Source organism: Peromyscus californicus, unplaced genomic scaffold (genome assembly GCF_007827085.1).
Source record: "Peromyscus californicus insignis strain IS unplaced genomic scaffold, ASM782708v3 Scaffold_4__1_contigs__length_199733344, whole genome shotgun sequence".
NCBI lineage: Eukaryota > Metazoa > Chordata > Mammalia > Rodentia > Cricetidae > Peromyscus > Peromyscus californicus.
Window position 1 is genome coordinate 181,576,642 of NW_026294562.1, and position 26,771 is coordinate 181,603,412.

Sequence of the window (26,771 nt, forward strand, 5' to 3'; positions counted from 1 at the left end):
AGTCACTAAATGTATTAGCGTTGGCCTTGGGGGGCTCGGTAAGATGTCATATGTGCATTGCTCAAAAGGTATATAAAGGGATGAAGGCCCAAACTACACAGCACATCCTGAAGGTCACGCTGTTTCCTGGCTCCAGGGGGAGAGAGATGCTGTTGGGGCATGTGATGGTGAGATTTCATTGACAACTTGACACAATCCAGAATCATCTGGGAAGAGAGGCTCAAGGAGGGACTGTCTAGATCAGGCTGGCCTGTGGGCATGTCTGTGGGAGATCATTTTGATTATTTAAGGTGGGAAGACCCAAATAACACGATTCCCTGGTTTTGTGCCCTAGACTGCATATAAAAGGAGAAAGTGGAGTCACTGAGTTGCTTATCAGGAAAAGGCCAAGCTTTACAACTTATCTATCCCCTGGGACCTTAAATAGCAAAAGGCAGGAACCCAGCTCCCAAAAGTTGTCTCCTCATTTCTAAATGCAAAACCTATACATACACACACACATACATAAATGAATAAACATAACTTTCAAATAAATAAAAAAAAGTGCTGGCTGTGACCGCTCACACCTTTAATCCTAGCACTTCAAGAAGCAGAGACAAGACGGGTCTCTGTGAGTTCCAGGCCAGCCAGGGGCTACTTGGTGAGACCCTGCCTCGCAAACAAACAAACGGAGAAAGGCGGAGAAGCACACGCATGCGTGCATCTATGGCTCTCTTTTTCTGACCACGAACACACTGTAACCAGTTCTCTCAAACTCCTGCTGCGGTTGACTTCCCTGTCTTGACAGACCCGGGATTGTGAGCCAAATAAACCCTTGCTTCCCTCAACAGCCTTTGTCGGGGTATCTTATCCCAGGAACAGGAAACAAAGCTAAGACAAAGACGGGGCATAATTATGCCAGTGTGAAGGGCAGCAACCTCCCACGCAGGAGCTCTTAGAAGTAACAAACGAGGAACACCAACTGTGGGTTGTGAGAGAGGCTCTGTCTGGAGTATCGCAGGAATGACAAAACAATGATAATAAAAATGGAATAACCGATACCAATAACGTTAAGGATAGCAATTCTTCAGTTTCACTGGTCCCGCTAGTTTCCTGCCCATGCTGAATGCTTCACAAGTCCTCAGTTCTGAAGTCAGACTCCTAGAGTTTCAATCCAAGCTCCTGAAACTACCACTCGACAGCTGTGCAACATTAGGTACCTCACTTCATCTCTGAGCCTCCATTTCCAGATCAATACAGTAATTCTCACTTCATCGACAACAGCTATGAGGGAAAAACAAAACAAAACAAAACAGAAAAAGGTAAACATGGGTTACAAAAAACAGCCATGAGACTTGAGATGAGATTTTTGAAAAATAAAGCATACCACACTTGAGCCAGGCAGTGGTGGTGCATGCCTTTTATCCCAGCACTCAGGAGGCAGAGGCAGGTGGGTCTCTGAGTTCGAGGCCAGCCTGGCCTACAAAGAGAGTTCCAGGGCACTCAGGGTTATTAGGCAGAGAAACTCTGTCTCACACAACACTTAACTGTTTGTTTCCCTTAACTTCTACAGCATGTGGTCACTTATAGATCAGTCAGTGACTAAAAGATGTCCAAAAATTCAAGTATATCTTTGTGTTTGTTAAGACAAGGTCACACGTAGTCCAAGCTAGTCTCAAACTTGCCATGTAGCCAGGGCTGACCTTGAATTCCCAATCCTCCTGCTTCTGCCTCTCCAGTGCTGGGACTACAGGAATAACTAAATGAGTGTGCTATCTGGGCAAATGAGATGGTCTGGAGGGGAAAAGTACTTTTCCCCCAAACCAGGGAGGGCACCTGAGTTCGAGCTCCAGAAGCCATATAAAAGTAAGAGAGATCCAATTCCGGAAAACTGTCCTTTGACCTCAAACTCATTGCTCACACGAGTGGACACAAGCTTGCACACAATCAAACACACAAATTTTGTAATTTTAAAAAGTGACCTCTGGCCGGGCATGGTGGCGCACACCTTTAATCCCAGCACTCGAGAGGCAGAGGCAGGTGGATCTCTGTGAGTTTGAGGCCAGTATGGTCTACAGAGCGAGTTCCAGGAAAGGCACAAAGCTACACAGAGAGAAACCCTGTCTTGAAGGAAAAAAAAAAAGTGATCTCTGAGCAGAAATGTTAGAGAATGGTCTTGCAGGGATCTGAGGATGATCTGAGTCAGAGGGAACTGCAAGGGTTAAAGACTGGAGGAGTAGAGAGAGGTTTTGGTCAGGTGGGTACAGCTGAACAGCAGTGAGCCAGAGAGAAAAAGGAAACAAGATAGTAAGTGGTCAGCCTGGGAGAATAAGAGACTTACAGACCATGTATGCTTGGATTATGAGTTGATGAAAGTATTTAGCCTGGAGCTTCATTCACCTTTCAAACCTTTAAATACCTATTGGAGGCCTGACATTCATTCACCTTTCACTCCCCTAAATATCTTTTGGAGGCCTGACATTCATTCACCTTTCACTCCCCTAAATATCTTTTGGAGGCCTGACATTCATTCACTTTTCAGTCCCTTAAATACCTTTTGGAGGCCTGACATTCATTCACCTTTCAGTCCCTTAAATACCTTTTGGAGGCCTGACATTCATTCATTTTTCACTCCCCTAAATACCTATTGGAGGTCTGACATTCATTCACCTTTCAGTCCCCTAAGTACCTATTGGAGGCCTGACATTTATTCACTTTTCACTCCCCTAAATATCTATTGGAGGCCTGACATTCTTGGCATGAGGAAGCTGTAAGGGGGCTAACTAGCAAAGGGTCATCCTGGAAACGGAGGGCTATGTGTGTCCTTTATTAGCAGCAGAAACAACTACAAGCAGGAACTAGTTATTAAAACAAATCCTAGTCATCTGTTGCCTATTGTTACAGAAGTTATGTGTAGGACTCTATAGATTATCAAGAGAAATAGTCATCTGGCTAACTGTAGATATGACTTACAGGCTGACTTCCAAGGTGTTTTGTTACAGAAAAGGTGGCAGGTTGCTCAGATTATGGCTCAAAGTCCTACTTCTTTAGGTATGGCCTTCCCTGTCCATGTGTATAAATGACCCTCTCGGGTGCTAAGTGAATAAAAAAAGAAAGAAAAGGAAAGGAGATGACAGTTCCTAGGTGTGGTAGAGGGGAAAGTTTATTATGGATATGTGGAGGAGCGTAGCTAGAGACATGGACATCAGAGAGTCCAGAGTGGACATGACCCTGAGCCATGTGAGGAGAGGGGGAGGGGGACCAGGTGCAGCAGTCAGCCCAAAACAGGAGGGGTAACCAAAATGGTTGGATTATATAGGGACGGTGAGCTGGGGGAAGGGCTGCCCAGCCCCTGGGCTGGAGATGTTTAGGGTAGAGGGCGGGTACTCCAACCAAGAGGACCCTGTCACAGGTAGGGACTGAGGGATGCTAGAAGAACCTGGCAGCCAGGTCCGCTTTGGTATGTTAAACAAGCACCTCAGCCATTTGTCTCGGCTTTGAGACCTAACACCAAGGCTGGAGATGAATTGGGTGACCATCCAGAGCCACATTTCCTAGACAAGCACAACTACAAAGACAAACCGAGAGGCTCTCTTGACTGACAGGCTTTCGGAACCGAGGAGACATCAAACATCTCCGTCAACCCACCTGCCCGGCGTCCACCAGCGCCGACGCCATCCTGAGACCCCCGTGGGCTGTGGACCCGGTGGATCCCGTGGGCTTCGTGCCCCGGGGCAGGAGACCTTGGCTGACGGCGGCTCGGTTCACCGCCTGATGTCCAGGATTACCTGTCAGAGGAGACGCCCCTCAGGTCCTTTAGGAAGACTGCTAGGATTTCCACAGCGGGCCTGGACCACACAGTCGTGCAAGAATGACATCACGGCACGGCGACAGTAAGTCCCACCACCCGCTCCTCCACAGGAGGGAAGCACACTATATTAGGCTTTTCATTTGCCGAGCAAGCCGCCTGACTCGTGTGCTATGCCTTCTGGGTAATGTAGTTCTTCCTCTGCTGCCTACCCCTCTCTCCTCCCTGCTCCCAACCCCATTGGAGTGCCTTGGTGTTTTCCTAGACTATAGACGCAGCGTTGTGTCTTGGACACAACAATAAACACAACAATAAATATTGTTATTATTTGACATTGTTTCACTTTTAATTTTTGGGACGGTCTCAATAAATTGGCCAGGTTGGCCTTGAAATTCCTCGGCGGCCCAGGCAGGCTTTGAAATCGTCCTGCCTCAGTCTCCTGAATACTTAAGATTGTAGGCATGGGTCACCAGGCCTGGCTTCAGACCCACCCAGTAACAATGCACAGCTTGGGAGGATTCGGGCACTGGGGGAGACTGCCATTCTTTCAACGTAAAATGTAGACTAGAGGGGATTGAGGGTGGGTCTGGAACCTTTGCCAAAAATCTGGGCAAATGTAAAGATGAGAAACTGGGCACTCCAGAGGACCCCAGACGTCTCTCCTTATCCACCCCCTTTTTCATTTATTACTTATTTTGTATATGTGTGGACGTGGGTGTGCCTCTGTACCTGAGTGGAAGTACAAGGACTTCGATCCCCACCACCCTGGTACAAGCTGGGCACAATGATGAGCATCTGTAATCTTAGCCCTGGGGAGCTGGAGATAGGAGGCTCAGTGTTCCCTGACCAGCCAGTCTAGTCAAATCAGTTGAGTTTCATGTTCAGTTCAGAGACCTACCATCTCAAAACATGAGATGAATGCCGGGCATGGTGGTGCACACGCCTTTAATCCCCAAACCTGGGAGGCAGAGTCAGGTGGATCTCTGTTAAGTTCGAGGCCAGCCTGGTTGACAACTGGAGTTCCAGGACAGCCAAGGCTGTTAACACAGAAAACCTGCCTCGAAAAAAAAAACAACCAAACCAAAAATGAGATGGAGAGCAATAGAGTATCTACCTGATGTGGACCCTTCGCCTTCACCCCCTCCACCCCAACCCCCACCACACAGTTAAGACAAAAGGTTCTACCAAATTGACATACCAACTCACACAAACAAAAAGATGTTAAATCAGGTTTAATTAGTATCTTCAAAGAGAAAACAAGCAAAACAGATGAGGTAACAGAGCCTGGAAAGCTCCCTGAATAAACACAAAGGAATAGGGGCAGGGCTCAGGAAGCAGGCTGACTACCAGGAGGCAGGATCCTACGAGAGTGGGCCAGGACCCAGGGGTGCTTCAGGATCTGGGATAGGTCCAGCCGATCCGAGGGATGGTACCTAAGAAGCTTGGAGATCAAGTCTTGGGCCCCCACAGGCACTGAATGAGGAAACCTCAAATCCACCTAATGAGGCCGGGGAAGAAGAATGAGAATCTAGTTAATCTCTTTGCTTAGTTCTCTCCTTGTTCTGTCAGTATCTTCAGGGTACCTGTGGTGATATTTTCTTTGTGCTTTAACAAATAAAGCTTGCCTGGAGATCAGAGGAAAAAGCCAGCCATTGTATTAAACATAGAGGCCAGGCAGTGGTAGCACAAGCCTTGAATCCTACCATTCGAGAAGCAGAGATTTATCTAGCTCTCTGTGAGTGCAAGGCCATCCTGGCCTAATAAGACACTGTCTCAAAAAAAAAAAAAAAAAAAAAGCTAACCATCATACAAATTGCTACACAGTCTTATTAATTAAAAAAAAAAAAACTTGGAGCCAGGTATTGGGTTGAAATCTGAAAGATCAGAGAGCAAGCCAGCCATATCTTACCTCTAGGAACTCCTCAGCCCAAGAGCTCTATCACTTCCTGTCTGTACAGACCTCCAGACCTCTACGATTAACTAGTGATAGGATTAAAGGCATGTGTGCCACACTGCCTGGCCTCTATGTCTAATCTAGTGGCTGTCTCTGTCCTCTGATCCCCAGATAAGTTTTATTTGTTAGAGCACAAATAAAAATTACCACCACAGGTACCCTTCTGGCTATAGTATATATAGTCTTTTGTAAACACTCCAACCCTCAAAGGCCCAGGAGCTGTCACTGTCTGCCTCCCCGATGAATGCCCCACATGTGGCCATCTCACCTTGAGGATGCGTTTGTATGTCTCGCTGTGAGTGCTACTCTCGAAGGGTGGATTTCCCACCAGCAGCTCATAGCAGAGCACCCCAATACACCACAGATCCACCTTCTCATTATATGTTCTCCCTTCAATCATTTCTGGGGGCAAGTAGTCCAGAGTCCCGCACATTGTCTTTCTCCTAGAGCAGGACACAGAAGGGGAGTGCTGTGTGTGCATAGGCTCAGAATGAGGGAAATCCCTGCCCCGCCCCGTTCAGTTTCCAAGGAAATGGGAGACCAAGAGCTCCTTCCTGGGCAGGGTTTCAGAAATACAATTGTTAATATGGATCAAGATTCAGAGCGGCTGTGGGAGGTGGCTCCGTGGGTAAAGCATGTGCACTGAAAGCCCCGAGGACCAGAGTTCTATCCCCAGAACCCACATAAAGCTGGGTGCATGTCTATAGTCCCTGTGCTCTTAGAGTGAGATGGGAGGCAGAGGAGAATCCCTGGAAGCCTGCAGGCCAGTAGGCCAGCTATCCTGACTATGAGCAGCCAACAAGAGACCTTGTCTCAAATAGGATGGAAGGTGAAGAGTCACACCTAAGGTTGTCTTCTGACATTCCCCCATACACATACACACACACAGAACACGGCACACATGGGCCTGCACTCACACATGTGAACACACGCATAGAATTTTTTTTTCTCTTTAAGATTCAGGGAAGGCAGATGGGGATAGTGGTGCACATCTCTAATCCTAGTGAAAGACCTCCACCAAAGGCCCAGACACAGTTCTCCCAGAAACCCAAAAGAGCTGAGGGAAGAGATAGCTTAAAAGTAAACAGAACTGAGTCTGTTCCCCCTTCCTGGAGAGGGTGAAGTCAGGTGTTTTCAAAAGAACAAAGTCAGGATGTCTGGTGGTGACCATGAGATGCCCCTCTCTGGAGATAACATGACCAGACCCTGGAGATGGGTTATAAAACTCCTAACAGGGAAAACAGATGTGCTGAAATAAGACAAAGTCCAGGCCCGGGAAAAACTGGACCAATCAAGGATGAACCCATACTAACCCCCTCCCCTCTAAGAAATTTTGTGGGTTTTGCCTATAAAAACTAACTTCCCCAAGAAAGAGCAACTCCTCCCTGCCTCCCTGCGCTGTGCGGTGACTTGTAACGGAAGTAAACCTTGCTTTTGCATTCTGGTATGCTCGTCCTCGGTGGTCTCTCTGGGGGTCACGATCTGGGCACAACACTAGCTCCTGGGAAGGTTTAGGGAGGAAAGAGTACTATGTGTGTGAGGCTAGAATGAGCTACAGGCCAGACAACATGAGAAACTGTTAATCAGAAGGTGGGGCTGTTCTTCTAAAGGACCCTAGATGGATTTCCCAGCACCCCCATGGCAGCTCACAACCATCTACAACTCCAGTTCCAGGGGATCTGATGCCTTCTTCTGGTCTCCACAGGCACCGGGTATGATAAGCGGTGTACAAAACACACATGCAGGCAAAACACCCTAGTGTGGGATAATGCTCTTGTATACTGTAAAGATTTGTCACTCCCACTGGTTTAATAAAACACTGATTGGCCAGCAGCCAGGCAGGAAGTATAGGTGGGGTGACCAGACGAGGAGAAGGCTGAGAAGAGGAAAGGCAGAGATGGAGTCAACACCCAGAGGCAGAGGAATTAAGATGAGAATGCTGGACTGAAAAAAGGTACCAAGCCAGGTGGCTAAACATAGATAAGAATTATGGGTTAATTTAAGCATAAGAGCTAGAGTTAGTTATAAGCCTGAGCAATAGACCAAACAGTCTTATAATTAATATAAGCGTCTGCATGTTTATTTGGGTCTGAATGGCTATGGGACCAGATGGGACAGAAAATTTCATTAACAACACACATGCACATAAGATTAAAAATGAAAAAAACCAAAACCCCAAACAAACCCCGAGAAGGCAAATACTGTAAGGGAAAATACACTAACTAACCCCATGCTTTCAAATGATTCAGTCAGGTGGAGTAAATCACACCGAGATAGGATGATTGCTCTAAGTTTGAGGCCAGCCTGGTCTACAGAGCGAGGAGGGAAGATTTGGAACATAATGATGGTATGTCAAGAGGACCCAGGCAAATGTAACTGATCAACACAGAAAAGTTCATTCCTGGAATGCTTGCTAATTTTACACAGAGGAATCTTACGGGCAAAGGTAAATACTAATAAAAACCAGAAAAGCTCTGTTTGGGCCTTGTTTGTGTGTGTGTGCATGCCTACACATGCATACACATACATGCACACACGCACGCACACAAACGCTCACACACACAAACACACACACACACACACACACACACACACACACACACACGACATTCAGTGTCTCTATTGCTCTCCAGTTTGTTCCCTGAAGGCAGGGTTTCTCACTGAACCTAAACCAGTCATTTTTGCCAGGCTGGCAGCCAGCAAGCTTACTTCCAGGATCTGCCCGTCTCCACCCCTCGAATTCCTGCTTACACAGGAAGTGCCCTTACTCACTGAGTCACCACTCCACCCAATTCTTTCAGTCTGCAAATGCATTTTAAAGGTATGCACTTGGAAAAGACGGTGTCCAAATACAAGCCCCTGTTTGAATCTGGGTCGTACATGTGAGAAGAATTCACCCAGGTGAAAACTCCTCAATGGTTTAAGGGTCCCACCCCTATCCCATGTGGCCTACCTGAGAGAAGGGGTATGCACAGACCAACCAAAGTCCGCGATCTTCACCTCACCCCTGAACCCCAGGAGGAGATTCTCCGGCTTGATGTCCCTGTGAATCACCTTCTTCTCATGACAGTAGGTCAGGGCATCTGCCAACTCCTCTATTATCTGTGTGAACAAAAGCAATCTGGTGGGGGAAAAGACTTTTACAGCCTCCCTGTGAGGGAGAATAGGCATTATGGGTTTTTTTTTGTTTTTGTTTTTGTTTTTCAAGACAGGGTTGATGTGTAGCTTTGAGCCTTTCCTGGAACTCACTTGGTAGTCCAGGCTGGCCTCGAACTTACAGAGATTCGCCTGGCTCTGCCTCCCAAGTGCTGGGATTAAAGGCGGGAGCCACCACCGCCCGGTGGCATTATGAATTTTAAGACCGCAAAGGAATCTCACTTCTTGAGGTAATTCCAATATTTCTTTCTTTTTTTTTTTAAGATTTATTTATTTATTATGTACACAGAAGAGGGTGACAGATCTCATTACAGATGGTTGTGAGCCACCATGTGGGTGCTGGGAATTGAACTCAGGACCTCTGGAAGAGCAGTCGGTGCTCTTAACCTCTGAGCCATCTCTCTAGCCCCCAATATTTCTTGGTGTGTATACACATGCATATGTGGAACCCAAAGACAGTCTTCAGTGTGGCTCCTTATTGTCCACCCACCTTGTCTGTGGCTTTTAAGACAAGGTCTCACTGTATAGCCCAGGTTAGCCTTGAACTCATGAGCTCCGCATGTCTCTACTTCCTGAGTTTAGGATTAAGGTATGCACCTTCATGTCCTCTTGGTTCCCCAATATCTTTACTATAACACCATGGTGATAGCTTTGAATGGACACTAAAGTGGACTGGTCCTCCCCGTGGACTTGGCAGAACAAGTAGCCAGATATAGAACCTGTGCTTAGCCAATCAGAACACTCCCCAAAGAGTCCGTCTCAAGGGAAGGCTACAGGAATCATTCATTTTGCTATCCAGTTGACCCAACTACTGCTGTTGGGATAATGGCTGCTTATGGCTTCCCTTTTAGCGCCCTATAAATTTCTAGGTACCTTTTTTTTTTCTGAGATAGGGTTTCATTATGTAACCCTACTGGCCTAGAAACTTGATATGAACCAGGCTGACCTTGAACTCCTGATCCTTCTGCGTCAGCCTTCCAAGTGCTGGAATTATAGGCCTACAAAACTACATCCAGCTAGCCTTCCAATATATGTTTATGGTTCCATTTTCTGTATGACAGAGTTGGACCTTTTATATACTATTCTTATTACATTTATTTATTGGTTTTTTTTGGGTGGTTATATGTATGTGAGTGCATGCACAGGTCCCAGGCTACCTTCTGGATTTGTTCTCTCCTTCTATACCATGTGGGCCCCAGGAGGCCAAACTTACATGATCAGCCTAGGCAGCAAAGTATACATACCCATTGAGCCAGCTTTCCAACCTAAGTTAGAATCTGATACTTGGTATAAAAGACTCCAGGTATGGTGCAGTGGCCAGCAGTCAGGTATCAGAGGCAAGAGGATCTCTGAGTTTGAGGTCAGTCTGGAATATATACAGCATTCCAGGTCAAGGCTACTGTCTCAGTTAGGGTTTCTATTGCTGCAATGAAACACCATGACCAAAGAGCAAGTTGGCGAGGAAAGGGTTTATTTGGCTTACACTTCAGCATTGCTGTTCATCCCTGAAGGAAGTCAGGACAGAAACTCAAAACAAGGCAGGATCCTGGAAGCAGCAGCTGATGCAGAGGCCACGGATGGGGTGCTGTTTACTGGCTTGCTTCCCATGGCTTGCTCAGCCTGCTTTCTTATAGAACCCAGGACCAGCAGCCCAGAGATGGCACCACCCACCATGGGCTGTGCCCTCCCCCATTGATCACTAAATGAGAAAATGCCTTACAGCCGCATCTCAAGGAGGCATTTCCTCAGCTGAGGCTCTGTCCTCTGATGACTCTAGCTGGTGTCAAGATGACACACAAAACCACCCAGTACAGCTAGTTGAGACCCTCAATAAATAAAATCCAAACTATGAACACTAATATTCTAGAACTACTACCCAGGGCCATACACGAGAAACTGGACCACCAAGTTATATCTCAGCACCCCCCAGAAAAAAATTTTTAATGGAAACAGTCCAAAGCTGGGTGCGGTGGCAGATGCCTGTCTTCCCAGCAACTCAGGATGCTGCAAGTTCAAGCCAGCTTGGGATATACAGGAGTTCCAAGTCATTCTTGGCTATATAGCAAGACCCTGCCTCAGGAAAAATATAGCACCCTGAGCCAGGCATAATGGCCTATGTCTATAATAATAGTGCATGTGAGGCTCTCCCAGGAGAATCACACATTTCAGATCAGCCTGGAGATTCTGGGAAAGTCTGAGCTAGCCGGGTTACAAGATTCCCCCATATGGTGGTATTTTATTTGTACTGAAAAAAAAAAAGGGGGTGGGGGTGGGGGTGGTGGAATGAAGGCCAGCAAGATGGCTCAGTGGGTAAGGAAGCTTTGCCGTGCAAGCCTGGTGACCTGAGTTCCAATCCCCGTCTCCCATGTAAAGGTGGGAAAAGAAAGCAGACTCTTCCCCTCCAAGCTGTCTCATGACTTCCACATATGCGGCACTATGGCATGTATACCCCCCTCCCACATCACACCCAAACACACATAGTGAATTACGAAAAAGTGAGAAGGGGCTATTGGCAGGCACAAACACTAACTCATCATCACAGGCCAAACCCTTGGTCCCAGAGCTGCCCTCACCGTGGCTGTACGCTGCTCATCGAACGTCCGGTTCCTCTGAAGCTCCTTATAGAGCTCGCCCCCTGGAGCATATTCCAGAATTAAGTACACCCGGCGAGCATCGTGGAAGTAGTTGTACAGGCGTAGGATATTCGGATGTCTGAGGGCGGAATGAAGCGTCAGGGCAGATGACATGGCGAGCAAAGGCACTTTACTAATGCCAACCTAAGTTCCACACCCAGAATCCATACGGTGGAGCGTGAGAACCAACTCCTGCAAGTTGTTCTCCACACTGTGACACACAGGGCCCACGTGTCACCTCACCCACAATTAAAAAAAAATCTTTAATCTGGGTGGGGGTGGCACTTGCCTTTAATTCCAGCATTTGGGAGGCAGAGGCAGGTGGATCTCTGTGAATTTAAGGCCAGGCTGGTCAACAGATCGAGTTCCAGGACAGCCAGGGCAACACAGAGAAACCTGTCTTGAGAAACAAAACAAACAAACAAAATCAACTACTTGTGTCTCATTTGTGTAACCCTGGTTGGTCTGGAACTCACTGTATACACCAGGCTGGCCTTAAGCTCAGCGATCTACCTGCTTCTGCCTCCCAGGTGCTGGGGATAAAGGAATGATTTTAAAAAAATAGATGTCAGCCGGGCGGTGGTGGCGCACGCCTTTAATCCCAGCACTCGGGAAGCAGAGGCCGGCGGATCTCTGTGAGTTCGAGGCCAGCCTGAGCTACCAAGTGAGTTCCAGGAAAGGCGCAAAGCTACACAGAGAAACCCTGTCTCGAAAAACCAAAAAAAAAAAAAAAAAAAATAGATGTCACCTGAGGAGCAACAAACGGAGGTTTGACATCTGACCTGCACAAGTGTACACACACAAGACCTGGTGTGTCCGACACTGGGAGAGAATGTTACATGGTCTAACCTGGAATGAGCTACAGAGAAAAATCTTCAAGGTGAAAACAAAGTGCTTAATTGGGACTCGTGGAGAAGGCCAAGTTCAGGTCAGGCCAGCAAGAGGGAAGCAGGAGCTTGAAATTCCCACCTTTGAGTCCCACACAGACCATGCTTACTGTAGGTGTGCCTGGATCTCCACTTCCCTTCGAAGCTGGTGTTCCAATCCCTCCTTCTCTATCTGGGACTTGAAGAGGACCTTCAGGGCCACAATGAAATGGTTTTCCTTGAGCCGAGCCAGGTACACGTTGCCAAATTTCCCCTTGCCCAGAGGACGCCCGATTTCAAAGTCATCGATGGTGAAAAGCCTCCTGAACAGAAGGAAAAGATGATCGCATCGCAGAGACTAGGAGAGTTAGGGACCCCCAACTACTTACTCCCCTTCCTCATTCACTCTGCTCCCAGCCCCAGCACTGGGAGTTCAATGGGGGGAAAACAGCATCTTGGATGCTGGCCCAGCTTGCTCTTCACCTGAGTGAGTCTTCTTTCTTCTAGATACCATGGCAAGGCACTCACCTAGTTGAGGTGCTGGGCTCCATCTGGCCAGTGGCTAAAGGAAAGAGGAAGAAAAACTGCAATCCTTGTCTGTGGGGGGTGGAGGTAGGAGGGTCACAATTTCAAAGTCATCCTCCACTACATAGCAGCTTTGAGGCCACTTGGGCTCCAAGAGACCCTATCAGAGACTACGGGAAGGAGAGGTTAAGAATATAAGAGAAGTGTGGGGGAGGGAGGGAGGAGTTGGAGGAAAGGACAAGGAAGGAGAGGGGGAAAAGAGGGACGGGAAGGAGAAAGAGAAGGACTGCAGAAGGAGAGGAAAGCGGTTGGGAAGGGAGATAGAACCGAAGAGGAGGGGCCGGAAAGGGAAGGCTGAAATTTTCAGTGCCCATGACCCCACCTGACGGCGGACCCCAGTCCTTTCTGCCCCTCCTCTCTCTAGTATCGTGTTTCTGTTTAAGACAGGGTTTCATGGTAGTCCAAACTGGCCTCTAACTGCGTCCATTCCCCTGCCTCGGCCTTCCCCGTGTTGGGATGGCACACACCAGCTACCTCCACCCTGGTTTTTGATCCCGGTTCCTATCCCTCTTACTTGTGGGCGAGGCTGTCCCCGAGGGCGGTCCCGGTCTCGGCTAAACTCTGGAGAAGAGGTGACCGCAAGCTGAAGTCCGGCTGGCTTCTTGGGTCCAGGGGCCCCTGGAAAGGAGTGGGCGAGCAACGCTCCGGCTGCGGCCTCTCCAATCGCCCAGAATGCCCCACCCCGCCCAGGACACGGGCGACTCACCTACAAGCAAAATCCGCTGGAACAGCGGCGCTCAGGCCGTTTGTAGAACGCGCCTGGTCCGGGACTAGCAGACTTCGCCTGATCCCGGTTGGTTGATCTTTCTGTCGACAACGGCATACCCAATAGGGTAGCGCCCTGGGGGTGCTCGGCCAGTAGGATGGTGGGGGCGGGACCAGAGGGTCTCTGGGAAGGTAGGTTTGGTAAGCGAGGTTTGCAGAGGTCAGCAGGCAGGGTGGTGGGTGTGTCAGTGCATGTACAAGTGAATGTCCATCAACTTCAGGGACCTCGCTGTTAGAAATACTAAATATGTGTCTTTTCTATAAGTACTATAAAATTTGTATTTATTAAGATAGGGAATTAAAACCTTTAAAAAAAGGTGGTGGTGCACGCCTTTAATCCCATTGGGAGGCAGAGCCAGGGCGATCTCTGTGAGTTCGAGGCCAGCCTGGTCTAGAGAGCAAGATCCAGGACAGGCTCCAAAGCTACACAGAGAAACCCTGTCTCAAAAAACCAAAAAACAAACAAAACAAAATTCCACCCATGTAAGGCGGTGGTGGAGCACGCCTTTAATCCCAGCACTCGGGAGGCAAAGGCAGGCGGATTTCTGAATTCGAAGCCAGCCCGGTTCGAGCAAGTCCCAGGACAGCCAGGGTTACACAGAGAAACCCTATCTGGAAGAACAAAACAGATAAGCAAAAATCCTGCCCACTCTGTACTTTTGTAGAGCGTTTTTGTTTGTAGTTTTGTTTCCACCACCATGCTTTTTTTTTTTCCCTCGAAACACGGTTGCATTATGTAGCTCTGGGTCCTGATGCTCATGTAGACCAGGCTGACCTCGAATTCACACGGAGATCAGCCTGCCTCTGCCTCCCAAACCCTGGAATCAAAAGCGTGTGCTCCACTACACCTGGCCTATCCAAGTGTTTTAATTCTCCCTTCCTAGTAAAACTTTGGTTTACGCAAAGGCTCACTGCTTTCTTCAGGAATTTGATGACCTGGAACAATAACCCTTCACCTTCCTCTATTTCTTCTTTTCAGTCTAGCCAATTTGAGTAAGATTGCAAAGTCTAACCCCAGCCAATGGGGTGGGGGGACCAAATACAATAACAACAAAAAACACCACCTGAATGAGAATTAAGAAGCAATTACATTTCTTGTCTCCACATGTGTGGGATTTTCTAAGCCCACCCAATTAATCAAGAGTGTTGGAACCAAGTCCAGGAATGGAGCCGAATGAGAATCCTGAGTGCTTGTGAGAACACTCCAAGAAAACAAGTCTTGTGACCTCAGGAATTATTCTTGGCATGTGGTTTCGTGCCCCTCCCAGGTGTAGTGGATAGGAGTGAGTTTACTTCAAAACCACTTCAAATTGAATTCATTCAGACTAGGAACAAGACAAATTTTGCAGCACATCAATTGAAAACACAGCAAGATTGGCCGAGAGGTGGTGGTGGTGCACACCATTAATCCCAGTACTTGGGAGGCAGAGGCAAGTAGATCTCTGAGTTCAAGGCCAGCCTGGTCTACAGAGCGAGTTCCAGGACAGCCATGTAAAAATACTGTCTCAAAAAAAATATAGCAAGATGATTTCTGATAGGCAGTGGTAACTGCTGTGAACAGAGGAGGAAACCTCTCCCGAATTTACAAATACCTGTTGGAAAGGAAAGGAGGAAGGATGGTGTCTCCTGTGTGGTGCTGGGAATTGAACACAGGCTTGTGTTACACTCTGTAGATAAGAAACCCCTGGTTCTCCATTTATTTATTTATTTGGTTTTTTGAGTCAGGGTTTCTCTGTGTAGCTTTTGGAGCCTGTCCTGCAACTTGCTCTGTAGACCAGGTTGGCCTCCAACTCACAGAGATCCACCTGGCTCTGCTTCCCAAATGCTATGATTAAAGGCATGCGCCACCGCCGCCCCACTCCATTTATTTATGTTTAAAAATTCTTTTTATTAATTTTACTTACATGTATTTTGCCTGCATGTATGTCTATGTGCCACATGGCTACACTATGCCCTTGGGGACCATAAGAGAGCATTGGATCACCTAGGAGGAGAGTTACAGATGTTGTGAGCTGCCACCTGGGTGCTGGGAATAGAACCTGGATCCTCTGGAAGAGCAGCCAGTACTTGTAAACACTGAGTCAATATTCATGGGTGCACGTGTGTGTGTGTGTGTGTGTGTGTGTGTGTGTGTGTGTGTGTGTGTTGCAGAACTGTGTAACCGAGGCCTCATTCATGATAGTCAAACATTCTCACTGACACACATCTCCATTCCCTGTCCTCTTAATTTTAAGTAAGACAGATTGTCTTCCTTTTCCTTAAACATAGATCACCCATGTAGGTTACTTATGAGGCAGGCTAGACGGACAAGCAAGTATTAGCCAAGCCTCCTTTGTGGTGCAGGTCTGTAGTCCCACCTATTGGAGAGGCTGAGGCAGCAAGATAAAAAGGTCACGTGAGAGGGCTCAGTGGATACAAGTGTTTGCTGCCTGGTCACCTGAGTTAGATCACAGGAACCCACTTGTGGGAGGGGATAATCACTCCAGAGAGATGTCTTCTGACCTCCACACACCACCTTGGCACATGTACCCACATGCAACACACACACACAAATAATTTGTTTTTAATGTGTTTAGATGTTTTGACTGAATGTATGATTGTGCACCACATGCATGCCTAGTACTGGAAGTGGCCAGAACAGGTTATCTGATCCTGTTGTGAGCTGCCACATTAGTGCTGATAATTAAATCAGGGGCCTCGGGAAGAGGAGACAGTGCTCATAACTACGGAACCATCTCTTCAGCCCCATGAAAGCAAGAAAGAAAGTTCAAGTCTAGCCTGGGCAACTCAGTAAGAACCTGTCTCAAAAGCGAGTTAGGTCTGGGTGTAGCTCAGTGGTGCGGTGCTTGCCGAGTACGAGCATCACGGTAACTCTGCAGCAACAAATGGATATATGAGACACAAAAAGGCCGAAGGCCTTTTACCTCTGAAACACCCACCTCACTCCAAGTAAACTGAGGAACTGATATCAAAGTGTCATAGATTTGTCAGGGAGATCTGTGAGACCTGTTTTTATTTTGGTCTACATTTGCTCCTTTGTGAAACAATTCCTGAGATAACACTGTAATGTAAACTAGGAGAAAGACACGGCTGAAGCTTTTCCTATATGAAAACAAAACAAAATCCCAAACCCCCATACTATGGGTCTCTTTCCTGAGTGAATTTTCATGGAAAATAAGGCTATAAAACTGGAGTCTGCTGCCGATGTTGGTCTTCAAATGACGAAGAATATTCTGCAACAGAAGCTTTTTTATTTCTCTCTCTCTTTTTTTCAGTCAAGACACTTGTGGAGTTTCTCTTTGGTATAAACAATCAGATGCTGAGGAATTTGTTTCCTGTGACAAAAGATTTACCTCAGAGGTTAAATTCAAGAAGCCTTTTCCTAGAAGGAGTTCTCGGAGGGTAACTGAGGTGTGTGTGGTTGTGAAAGGGCTTCCCTCATGTGACGCACTGCTAGAGTTTCTCTCACTGTGCATCCTTCGATGGTGAGTGAGGGATGAGCTGCGGCTGAAGGCCTTTCCACAGTCACTGCACTGATACGGCTTCTCCCCAGTGTGTATAACGGCATGGCGAATGAGGTTTGTGCTCCAGCAGAAGCATTTCCCACACTCAATACATTCAAAAGGCTTTTCCCCGCTATGAATTCGCTTGTGCCTTGTAAGGCCTGACCTACGAGCAAAGGCCTTCCCACACTCCACACACTCATAGGGCTTCTCTCCAGTGTGGATGCCGAAATGACGAAAAAGGTCTTTCCGATTGCTAAAGGCTTTCCCACATTCTTTGCACTCAAAGGGTTTTTCTCCAGTGTGGGCCCTTTTATGCAAGATGAAAGTGGAGCAGTGGGTGAAGGCTTTTCCACACTCACTGCACACAAAAGGTTTCTCCCCAGTGTGAATGCGCTGGTGCCTCTTGAGGTACGACCTGTGGTTGAAGGCTTTGCCACACTCGAGGCACTCAAAGGGCTTCTCCCCAGTGTGGATCACATAGTGGTGGATCAAGGCTGCACTCTCAAGGAAGAATTTCCCACACTCACTGCACTCATAGGGCTTCTTTCCAGTGTGCGTCTGTTGGTGCCATAGGAGGTAGGACCTGTGCTTAAAGACCTGTCCACACTCAAAGCACTCGTATGGATTCTCCCCACCATGAATGACACAGTGTCTAAGGAAACCTCCCCTATGTCGAAAGACTTGTCCGCATTCTGTACACACGAAAGACTTCTCTCCCGTATGCCTCCTGCCATGCAAGACAAAATTGGAGCGGTGTGTAAAGGACTTCCCACATTCACTGCACTTATAAGGCTTCTCCCCACTGTGGATCCGCTGGTGCTGGGTAAGGTATGACTTGCGGTTGAAAGCCTTTCCACATTCCAGGCATTCGTAGGGCCTCTCTCCAGTGTGGATCATGTGGTGCTGAAGGAGATGAGTGCTCTTTATGAAGGTCTTCCCACATTCTGTACACTCATAAGGCTTCACTCCAGAGTGGATTTTCTCATGTCCAGCAAGGAGGTGTTTCTTATTAAATACCTTCCCACAGTCAGTGCATTTGAAGACAGTTTCCTCTTCCTCCTGTGTGGGCGTTGGGCACAATTCCTCAGCTGTCCCTACATCATCTGGTATAGGACCCATTTTCCCAGGAAGTTTCTCCCCCTGGGCCTCTGTCTCTTGTATGAAGAGTCTTTTCTGAACTTGTGATGGATCATTGCGGCCTTTGGTTTGTATCCATTGCAAGCCTCCTGGGGTTCTTGTTGTTGACTTTTCCTGGAATGAGATTACCTCAGACAGTTTTGGCTTGTAAGTGGTAGATCCTATGGACTTGGTTTTTCCACTGTCACCTAAAACAAATTCAATGCACAACAGGGATTGTGAGTAATAACAACATAGGAAAAACAAAACCATGCTATTGAAAACACATGAGCGCACCCTCCCCCCCCACCCCCCAAGAAGATAAAAATAGTTCCTCTCTGCCTACTATATTATCTCCAAAGCCTAGGTGAGCAATTTTTTTTTTTGGTCCTTGGATTCTAAATGCTGTGAAAGGGAGAGACTGGGTCAGTGGCTAGAGGAAGGCCTTTCAGGGAGCTGTTTTCAAAATTACAGGCTGGATGTGGCTTGTCAGAGTGAGACTGACACCTTGAGGTAAAATTTCTCTAAGTGAAGCACCTAATACTGTCTCCATGGAAGACATGGAACATATGATGAGAACGAAAACACCCACAGGGAGCTCAGCTTTTGTTCAGCATCACAGGAAATAACCTTCAAGTACCAGAGGGGTTCAGAATTCCTTTTCAAATTCATGATGCATTCCTACCATTAAAACCGGTAAGTGGTGTTATGATATTGTCAGTGGGAGGTCCTGGCGGGTAAAGCCAAGGTGCCCCATTGCGGGTGAGAGACAGAGATGCCAGGCAGACAGCACTCAGGGAAGAGTGTTATTTGGTGAGGGGGAAGAGAGAGGGGAAGAGAGAGAAAGGGAGAGAGAAGGGCGAGGGGTTCAAGAGGTGCGCACCTCCTGGGAGGAAAGCAGAAGAAAGAGAGAGAGAGGAAGAGGAGGAGTTTTTCCTTAGAATGAGGCTTTTACATCAGTATGCAGGGCGGTGCCAGAGGGGTGGGATTTCAAGGGGCAGGTCAGAATATTAAGAAGTGATTTTTCTTTTTTTCTTTTCTTTTTTTGTTTGTTTTTGTTTTTCCAAATAGGTATCTCATTTCTGGCCGACAAGCAATTTACACAGAAGGGATGACTCAGCAAAAGGCCTGGCTATACAAGAAAAGCAAATAAACTGGGTGGTGGTGGCGCACACCTTTAATCCTAACACTTGGGAGGCAGAGGCAAGCAGATCTCTGTGAGTCAAGGCTAGCCTGGGCTACAGTGTTGAGTTCCAGGAGAGTCAGGGGTACACAGAGAAAACCTGTTTGGGGAGGAAAAGGGGGTTAGGAAAGAAAAGCAGATTATATGATTAAAAGGTTTGGCTTGGAAAGCCAGACATAATGGTGGATTCCTTTAATCCCAGCACTCGGGGAGGTAGAGCCAGGCAGATCTCTGTGAGTTCAAGGCCAGGCTGGTCTACAGAGTGAGATCCAGGACAGTCACCAAAACTACAAAGAGAAACCCTGTCTCAAAAAAGCAAAAAAAACCTAAAAAAAAAAAAAGAGTTCCTGATGAAAGGGGAAAATCAGTAGCCATCTTGAGAGACCCTTCCCCCTCCCCTCCTCTAAAGGTATTTGCTGACCGGCAGTTTTAGAAGTGACCAGAAGTTGAACTTAAAAGGCTGGGACAATAAGTCTATGTATCCTGGACTTGGCAAAACAAGATATGGGGAGTAATGGGCTCAAATGACCTCGGAGGAGAGTAGGACTGGGACAATAAATCTGAATGTATGTATCCTGGGTTCAACAAAAGCAGGACATAGGGAGTAAAAACTTATGTCTCTGTACATACCCTGAATCCTGTTAGCCATCAGTAACCGCATGCTTATAGTTCAGTCAGTAACTTCAAAGAACTGCCTCACCTCTAACCACCACAGCCAATCCCAAGCTGCATGTAAACCTTTCCTATATAAACCCCTTAAAGTGAGTGCTCAGGGGCGTTCTTCTCCACCTGCTGTGGCTGTGTTGGATGTTGGATGCAGACCAAGCTTGCTTGTTTTGTTAATGAAAACCCCTGTGTGCTTGCAACGGATAATGGCTCTGGGGTGGTCTTGCTTGGGGGTCTTGTGACCTGGGCACAACACTGACTTAGTATTTCCATAAAGGCAGCTCATTCTTAGCTCCTAAACAGTAGCCCAGGGGCTAGTGAGAAGGTTGCAGGGTAACATCAACTGCCACCAAGCCTGATGACCTCAGTTCAATGCCTGGTACAAGATAAAAGGAGAGAACTGACTCCTGACAGTTGTCCTCTCATCCATCTTCACCCATGTTCTGTGGCTCATATATACATGAATGAATGCACATGCATACAAGAAATAGAAACAACAATAGTCTGCTGCCTCCCAGCACATCAGGAGACAGAGATAAAAGGATCACAAGTTTGAGATCAGCCTGGCTATTTTACACAGACAGCTTGAGGGCCAGCCTGACATACCTATAAAAACACTACTTCAGATTCTGGAAAAATATACTTTTAGCATATATAACTAATAAAGTATTATGAATGTGGACTGGGGGGTGTGACTCAGTAGTAGGCACTTACTGGCATGTCTGAGGCTTTTGAATGAAAGAAAAAAAGGAAGAAAAAATGTGCAAAGAACTCTGAGTTAATAATGTCACACAAAAGTACTTATCTGAATTATTTCACAGAAGACACAGAATTGTCAAAAATCTTTTAGTAAGCCACTAACCCCTCCTTCCCAATGAGAAAAAATGAAATACTGTGGTGTCCCCATCTGATTAGCAAAACCTGAGAAGCACCCATCCTTGTAGCATCGAGTGCTGGATAGGCTAGGGATCAAAGTAGGACATGCATGCAGACACTGGTAAAGAACTGCTTGCTAAGTGTCGCTCTACAACTCAGAATGGGTGAAAGACGAGAAACGGGGTAGACAGAGCACAGCTCCAGGGTTCCGAAAGAAACATGAGACGGAAAGGAAATCCCCCACCTCAAAAGCAGGGCCAAAAACAGGCCCAATGATTCAAGAAACCTATCCGCCATGGAATTCCAGAAAACAGCCAGCCCTCACCACATACCCACAGGAAATCTGGCTTTCATTTCATCCTGTGGTTTATTAAAAAAAAAAACCCAACAGTTTCTGCCCTTCCTCCCTCCTTACTCTCCACTACAAAAACTAATTCTCAGACCCTGCACAAACCCTTCTCCTCTACGCTCAGATACTGAGGCACAGGGCTTGGGGGCACCAACCTCTCAGACCAGGAAGGGCTGCTCTTGCTATTCTGAGGTCGAACTGAGTCTATTCTTTCACATTCCCCCTTGAGAAAACTTCTTACAATACAACATGAATGGTAAAGCTTACATTTTGGTTCGTATTTGGAGACAGGGTCCCACCGTGCAGCCGTGGACGGTCTGGACACCAGGCTGGCCTTGAACTTACAGAGATCCACCTGCTTCTGCATCATAGGTAAAGCTTACTTTTTGATGTATCGCTTTCTTGTCAACCCCCAGTGTGAAGGAAAACAAGAGGGCTCAGGAGACGACTCAAGTGGGTAAGGAGCTTGCAGCCAAGGCTAATAAACCGAATTTAATAAGCAGACTCCACATAGTGGAAAGAGAGGACCAACTTCCAGCTCCTACAAGTTGTCCTCTGACTCTCATATGTACACTGTGGCATATATGTGCACATACACACAAAATAAAGAAGGAAAGAAAGAGAAAAAAAGAAAGGAGACGGAGGGAGAGGAAGAGGAGGTAGAGAAGGAGGAGGAGGAGGAGGAGGAAAGAGAGAGAAGTCTCCAGGAGACTCCCCTAGTCCTGACCACGTCCCTTACCTGCACTGATGCTTGGGAAATGGTCTTTCATCACTGGCCACAGCTCCTGCCCGTGCTCCAGTCGACACAGCAGCTCAGGTCTGGGAACAGGATACCCTTCGAGGAGAGAAAGGTGGACTCATGAATTTTTTTTTTTTCTGAAAAGAGATGAAGACCCTCAATGTCATCTGGGACTGTAGGACCAGAATTTGGCCTTGGAATGAAGCTGCTCTCAGCAATATCAATAAAGTTAGCATGTGATTTGGAAACTTAAAAGAGTATGCTAAAATCTGTAAAAGGTGTGCCTGGTAGGACAAGACTATAATCCAGCTACTAGAGAGGCTGAGGCAAGAGGACAGCAAGGCCAAGCCTGCCTGGGAAACTTAAAAGCCAAAGCTTTTAACCACGAAGCTATCTCTCCAGCCTCCAGCTTAGGCAAATGCTAAGCTATCCTGCCAACCCTAAACCTCACTTCTCAAAGATATAACCACTTCAATATTACCATGATGAGAAATAAGTCTCCAACACATCACCACTATCTAAACCTGTTGTGGAATATTCCTTTACACTGTGTGAAGATGTCACTGTGATTGGTTTAATAAAAAGCTAAAGGGCCAATAACTAGGCAGGAGGTATAGGAAGGACTTCCAAGTAGAGAGGAAGGAAGAGGAGATGAATCTAGGCATGGGAGAGATGCCAGAGGACACACCAGAGGACCCTGAGAGAAAATAGGAGATGCAAGATGAAAGAGGGGCAAAAAGCCATGAGGCAAAACATAGACCAATATGAATGGGTTAATTTAAGTTAATAGGAGCTGGTGGGAAAACCTAAACTATAGGTCGAGCTTTCATAATTAATAAGTCTCTGGGTCATGATTTGGGGGCTGGCAGTCCAAAACAGCCTGCTACACAAACCACAGCAACATGTATTTTCATTAACCCATCTTTGTTTAGCTCCCAAGCAAAGTTTTACAGTGTTCTTGCAGGTCACAGACTAAATGTGGATTCTATTCAGAATTTCTCACAGCATCCCCAGGTAACCTCCCTCCGAGCATGTATTAAAGGAAGACCATGCAAGTACAAAGTGCAAAAGAAGAAGGCCCTTAGCACACAGAACCAAGCTACCTACACTCTAACCTTGGATTTCTCAGCATTTAGACCTACGAAAAATAACCATCTGTTAAAGAACTAAAAAAAGAAAAAAACGAAAACTTCACAGGAGGAGCCAGGCTCACAGCTGGCAATTGCTGTCTCAAAAAATGTTGGCCACAGGGCCAGAGAGATAGCTCAGCAAGTAAAGAAGCTTCCAAGTCCAAAGTCCTCCAAGGCTGAGGACCCGAGTTCAATCCTCAGGACCATATAGTAGACAGAAAGAATGGACTCACACAGGTTATCCTCTGACCTCCACACATGCCATAGCATAAATGCCACCCTCCCGCCACAAAATATAAAAGTATTAATATTTTTCAAAAAAAAGAAAAAGAAAAAAACCCACATAATATTGGCATTCTGGCCTCCTCCTTGGGGACCCGCTCTGGGCATCCTGATGTAAAGCCCACTTTAAGAGAAAACGCCTCCTCCTCCCTCTCTCTATTCCCACGAGATGCGCACCCTCGCTCCACCCGCCTCTCTCCCTATCTTTCTCTTTCCCTCTTTCTCCCCTCCACCAAATAAAACTCTTCTCTGAGCACTGTCTACATGGCGTCTCTGTCTCTCACCGCCGCCATGGGGCACCTTGTCCCAAAGGCCCCTGTGCGCCGTATGATAACACAGAAGCCACTGCAGAAAAACAAAAACATGCAGAAAACCAAGAACACTGAGAGTAAGGACTAAATGAGTCTTTCCTGATGCAAATTTGATAAAGCAGAGAAAAAGAAAAATACCAAGGGTCTCGTTCTCAGGTGAAACTGGCCTTACACTCACAATCCTTCTTCTCTCTCAGTCTCTCAAGTACCAGTGTAAGAGAGTCACTACCTTTGGAAAAAATATACGGGGGACAGGATAGAGAGAGGGCTTGGTAGGTAAAACCACAGAGGGCTGGAGAGATGGCTCAGTGGTTAAGAGCATGTACCGCCCTTCCAGAGGACTTGAGTTTGATTTCTAACACCCATGTCTCATGGCTCACAACTTTGTGCAATTCCCAGTCCAGGGTCATTCAATACATCCAGCCACCTCCAGCACCTGCACGCATGTACTGACACACTCACATACGTAGGAGACATGAGGTCCTTGTGCTCACAGGTAAGTACCAGGGAAACCAGGAATGTTAAACACGCAGGCTGTCTCTTCAAAGAAAGGGATGCATGACCTGTTTTCCACCCAGAAGCCTGGGAGTGAAGGTGATATAGCCTGGTGACCTTGGTACTATCTGTATGGCCAGGCCAACCTGGCTCCCCCAGACTCATATGTTTATCTCAGTCAATCTAGAGTACTATCTTCTCCCAGACCTTATCATGAACTGTTTACCTTGAGCCTGCTTTCCTAGTTAATCCACTGATCTTTATGGAAGAGGTCACATGTACTTTACAAAGAGTTTTGATGCAGTCATGCCTAAGATCTATTGTGCATACAGAATCAAGTACCACCAGGGGACATTTTTCTAAGTTGTACAGTACTTAAATATGCCTAAAATAAACTGCCTGGTGTCAAACTCTCAACGTTTGAACCAACACCAGTCACTGAGTCATGTTGAACCAGACTTCCTTCTTGACTCATTAGGATCAACTCTCTGCTGGCCATGGTGTTTGCAGATACTCATGTACACATACGAATGACTAAAAGTAATGAAAATAAATCTCGTGAGGGGAAAAAAGCACTACCTCAAGAACCTGGAAATTCTACCTCTGGGTTCTATGAAATACCCCTTTCCTTCCACTGCCATCCTCTCTGCATTACCCTTGGAGCCTAAAGGTACTAGGTTTCTGGCCCAAAGAAAGACAACATGGGAAAGGATGAGTCTAGAAAAATGTCTGAAGCAGTGGGAAGAAGAGAAGGCAGGCTCAGAGGACCTCTAAACCAGCAAGGCCTGGCACCAGAGGGTAGAATGAAAACAGCAGATAACCCATGCCCCGGAAACGGGAGCTAACCAAATGGGAGCTAACCAGACTTACCCAGAGAGACCAGAAGCCCACGGTTTTCCAGCATCACCTCCTGGTACAGGGTCCTCTGAACTGGAGCCAGCTGCCCCCACTCCTCTTGGGTAAAAATTACAGCCACATCCTCAAAGGTGAAAGCCACCTGAAAAGTCACTAAATGTATTAGTGTTGGCCTTGGGGGGCTCGGCAAGATGTCATATGTGCATTGCTCTAAAGATATAAAAAGGGATGAAGGCCCAAACTACACAGCACATCCTGAAGGTCACGCTGTTTCCTAGCTCCAGGGGGAGAGAGATGCTGTTGGGGCATGTGATGGTGAGATTTCATTGACAACTTGACACAATCCAGAATCACCTGGGAAGAGAGGCTCAAGGAGGGACTGTCTAGATCAGGCTGGCCTGTGGGCATGTCTGTGGGAGATCATTTTGATTATGTTAAGGTGGGAAGACCCAACCTAACACGATTCCCTGGGTTTGTGCCCTAGACTGCATATAAAAGGAGAAAGTGGAGTCACTGAGTTTCTTATCAGGAAAAGGCCAAGCTTTACAACTTATCTATCCCCTGGGACCTTAAATAGCAAAAGGCAGGAACCCAGCTCCCAAAAGTTGTCTCCTCATTTCTAAATGCAAACCCTATACATACACACACATACATAAATGAATAAGCATAACTTTCAAATAAATAAAAATAAGTGCTGGCTGTGACCGCTCACACCTTTAATCCTAGCACTTCAAGCAGCAGAGACAAGACGGGTCTCTGTGAGTTCCAGGCCAGCCAGGGGCTACTTGGTGAGACCCTGCCTCGCAAACAAACAAACGGAGAAAAGCAGAGGAGCGCACGCATACGTGCATCTATGGCTCTCTTTTTCTGACCACGAACACACTGTAACCAGTTCTCTCAAACTCCCGCTGCGGTTGACTTCCCTGTCGTGACAGACCCGGGATTGTGAGCCAAATAAACCCTTGCTTCCCTCAACAGCCTTTGTCGGGGTATCTTATCCCAGGAACAGGAGACAAAGCTAAGACGAAGACGGGCCATAATTATGCCAGTGTGAAGGGCAGCAACCTCCCACGCAGGAGCTCTTAGAAAGTAACAAACGAGGAACACCAACTGTGGGTTGTGAGAGAGGCTCTGTCTGGGGTATCGCAGGAATGACAAAACAATAATAATAACAATGGAATAACCGATACCAATAACGTTAAGGATAGCAATTCTTCAGTTTCACTGGTCCCGCTAGTTTCCTGCCCATGCTGAATGCTTCACAAGTCCTCAGTTCTGAAGTCAGACTCCTAGAGTTTCAATCCAAGCTCCTGAAACTACCACTCCACAGCTGTGCAACATTAGGTACCTCACTTCATCTCTGAGCCTCCATTTCCAGATCAATACAGTAATTCTCACTTCATCGACAACAGCTATGAGGGAAAAACAAAACAAAACAAAACAGAAAAAGGTAAACATGGGTTAAAAAAACAGCCAGGAGACTTGAGATGAGATTTTTGAAAAATAAAGCATACCGA

General features: G+C 46.9%; 1 protein-coding gene across 20 annotated transcripts in view; it reads right to left on the bottom strand.

Moving 5' to 3' along the window:
- Window positions 1-26,771, bottom strand: part of LOC128124482 (aurora kinase C-like) — a 53,252-nt gene that overhangs the window by 23,996 nt on the left and 2,485 nt on the right. For 2 of the 20 annotated variants that reach the window (XM_052760805.1, XM_052760798.1), the window contains exon 1: window positions 3,628-3,872. In XM_052760805.1, coding sequence (XP_052616765.1) covers window positions 3,628-3,657 — 30 coding nt within the window. In that variant the 5' untranslated portion in view covers window positions 3,658-3,872. The other 18 variants (XM_052760807.1, XM_052760795.1, XM_052760815.1 and 15 more) reach the window with 17 other exon arrangements.